We start from the raw sequence: 2,949 nt of genomic DNA, 5'->3' as shown, positions 1-2,949 counted from the left end.
AGATTATCAAATATTGGTTAAGAATTGTAAATATGGATAAAAATAGACTCATTTACAAATGTTACGATTTTCAACTCAAGAATATTGGTGTAAAAAAATATAACTTTTGGGCAAATGATGTTAAGCATTTGCTCCAGAGCTATGGCTTTGGAGAAGTGTGGGAGCAGCAAGGAGTTGGGAACGAGACTGTTTTTTTGAAAACATTTAAACAGCGTTGTATAGATATAGATATACAGCTTTGGTCAGACGAAATGAATGCATCAAGAAAATTAGATACATATGCCACCTTTAAAAGAGACCTTACTTTAGAACCATATTTAACCTGTATGACAAAGCTATCTTCAAAATTGCACTATGTAAATTTAGAACTTCTGCCCATAATTTGAAAATTGAATCCGGGCGCAAGAACAATATTCCAAGGGCATTAAGGATATGTGAATTATGTGAAGGAGACCACATTGAAGACGAGTTTCACTTTTTACTTGTCTGTCCAATGTATAACAATCTGAGACAGAAATATATTCCACAATATTACTTTAATCCACCTCTTGTACATAAGTTTAAGATACTTTTATCATCTCATAATACAAATACAATAAGGAAACTCAGTAGGTTTATTTTCTATGCAACAAAACTCAGAGATGACACTATTAATAATTAAGATAATATTTCTATTCGTTGCCTTGCTGTCATCTGTACATTTCTAGCGACCAGTTTATAATTTTTGCTTTTTGATTTGTACATTTTGGCCGGAGGCCATCAGTACTGAAATAAACTTATCTATCTATCTATCTATCTATCTATCTATCTATCTATCTATCTATCTATCTATCTATATATATATATATATATATATATATATATATATATATATATATATATATATATATATATATATATATATATATATATAAGTATACAGATGTCCTTGTGGGAAATTACAGTGCTCGATGCTAAGCAGAGCGTTATAAATTAACAAAATACTTTGTACATATATATTCTCTCTCTCTCTCTCTCTCTCTCTCTCTCTCTCTCTCTCTCTCTCTCTCTCTCTGTACGACAGCTTGGCAGTACGTAAGAAGTCTACAGACATTCTCATGTAACATTCAGTTCAGTTCTCAGACAAATTCTGAGTTCTTCTTCTTCTATACAAATCCGCAGTAGATCTTCAGGTCCTATTACTAAAATCGATGAATTGACTGTACTGCTCGTCACAGTAAAAAGTAAAGAGGAATTTTTGCGATGACTATTATTTTAAAATACAATGTATATATAGCTACATCAAGGATCAGTCTTTAAGTAAAAATGTAACTGAACTTCCGTATGTATGTAGTGGTAGTGATTTCGACTAGTCGAAGCTTGATATTGATAGAGGAATCATTCCCCGCTTGAATATTCCACGGAACCATGTTCTTTCGTAATTTTGTGACGTCATCCTTATCGATATACGTCATCACAGTCGAGTCTGAATGACTTTTTCAGTATCTTTAAGAGTGAAGCAAATATGACAGCGAACGTGACTGCCTGCAGGTAAAAACATGACAGAATTCGCATGTAATTTAATGTATAAAAATATAGATGAAAAAATGAGAAAACATATCGATGATGGAATGGTTTGAAATTTTGGAGCAAGACAACGATTTTAACACATTTGAGCCACTCATTCAAATGATATGTTCATTTATTTCATTTCATTTCATTAATAAATAAATAACTAAGTAAATAAATAAATAACTAAGTAATTAAATAAAAAAATGGTTTGTTCATCTTACTAGTACTGCTGTCGTGCCCGATGACCGAACTTGAGATGATAGTTTATTAGTCTAACGAAAATAAATGCGTCAAACAGACGAACCCATATTGTCTTTCTGTCTGATACCGACAAAAGAATTATTTACCTTGAGGGGATCTACAACAGCTACTGATAAAGAGAGTGATGTCAATTGTGTGACCAGCCATCTTTGAGACTTTTGTAGCCCCCATTCGAGGCTGTAGAGAATAACAAAGAAGGTTGAAACACACGACGAGATGAACACCAGTATCCACGCCATGATTCTGTAGAAGTGACGTAGCCTAGACTCAGGCATATCTTCAGACTCCTGCCTTAAGGGTTCATTGATCTGACGATTGGTAAGTGGGGAAGTCTTGGTGTTGTATCTTGAATTCTGAAAAAGTTTCACCATTGTGACTGATACCGGCACGGTAATGAGGCTGCTGATCAGAGCAATGTAGAAGGTACCGATTGACACCTGTACAGAACCAAACTCCAGTGTTTCTGTGGACTGCACTCGATCTTCCGTCTCGTAAAACATGGCATTGACGATCATAGCAAGGAATACAATGGCCACACAGCACGAAAGGCGTTGAACTCGGGTAAAGCTGCTTGGCATCAGCCGGGTCAAAACCGATCCCCAAAGATACTCGTCGAAAACTTGAATTCTGATGTTACTTGACAGTAGATGAGCAAATCGCATGAACTGGGACTCGTCGGAAGCTGTTAATTTTGTGAATGGGTCTTCTTGATTATCTTTGTGAGTTATCCAATCGTACCAGACAAAATTGAACCTGAAAACGATTCGACGATCGAAACGTTGAATTGCATTATGGTAGGTATCTTCCTTAATAAAATGTTTTATCTCAAGAAATGAAACATAGTCAAACACCCAAAATGCCTTTCATATCATTTGATCTGTACCGATTGCCTACCGCGATAGTATGAACGTCCCTTGAGGTCGACATCTCAATTGACTTAATCCTGCTAAACGCTTTTGATGCAGTTTTTCCGGATATTTTATGATATAATGATTAGTATTGAACTGCTTATTCTTTGATGAACTAAGGAGGAATTGGCATAAAAAATAACCAGCAATACAAGCCATACAAATTCTGTTATTGAATTATTTAATCACTGTTTTGCTGTCTTTATTTTGATTCTTAGCACTCAGGGAT

At 34.9% G+C, this 2,949-nt stretch overlaps 1 protein-coding gene across 1 annotated transcript; it reads right to left on the bottom strand.

The window, feature by feature from the left end:
* Positions 1-1,437: 1,437 nt before the first annotated feature.
* On the bottom strand, positions 1,438-2,327 carry LOC139133702 (uncharacterized). Its single transcript, XM_070700465.1, has 2 exons — positions 1,899-2,327; positions 1,438-1,524 (listed from the first exon to the last, which is right to left on the bottom strand). Exons 1-2 carry the CDS (start codon positions 2,325-2,327, stop codon positions 1,438-1,440), a joined length of 516 nt encoding a protein of 171 aa, XP_070556566.1.
* Between the last annotated feature and the right edge of the window lie 622 nt (positions 2,328-2,949).

The sequence above is a fragment of the Ptychodera flava genome, chromosome 5, assembly GCF_041260155.1.
Source record: "Ptychodera flava strain L36383 chromosome 5, AS_Pfla_20210202, whole genome shotgun sequence".
Classification (NCBI taxonomy): Eukaryota; Metazoa; Hemichordata; class Enteropneusta; family Ptychoderidae; genus Ptychodera; species Ptychodera flava.
This window is presented reverse-complemented; position numbering and strand designations above follow the sequence as displayed.

What these genes read in the sequence shown, in the direction of transcription:
- LOC139133702 (XM_070700465.1), bottom strand. Translation starts at nt 2,327, where the DNA reads ATGATCGTCAATGCCATGTTTTACGAGACGGAAGATCGAGTGCAGTCC. An exon ending in CTGTTGTAGATCCCCTCAAG is followed by an intron (nt 1,525 to 1,898) that starts GTAAATAATTCT and finishes TTTTACCTGCAG; the next exon opens with GCAGTCACGTTCGCTGTCAT.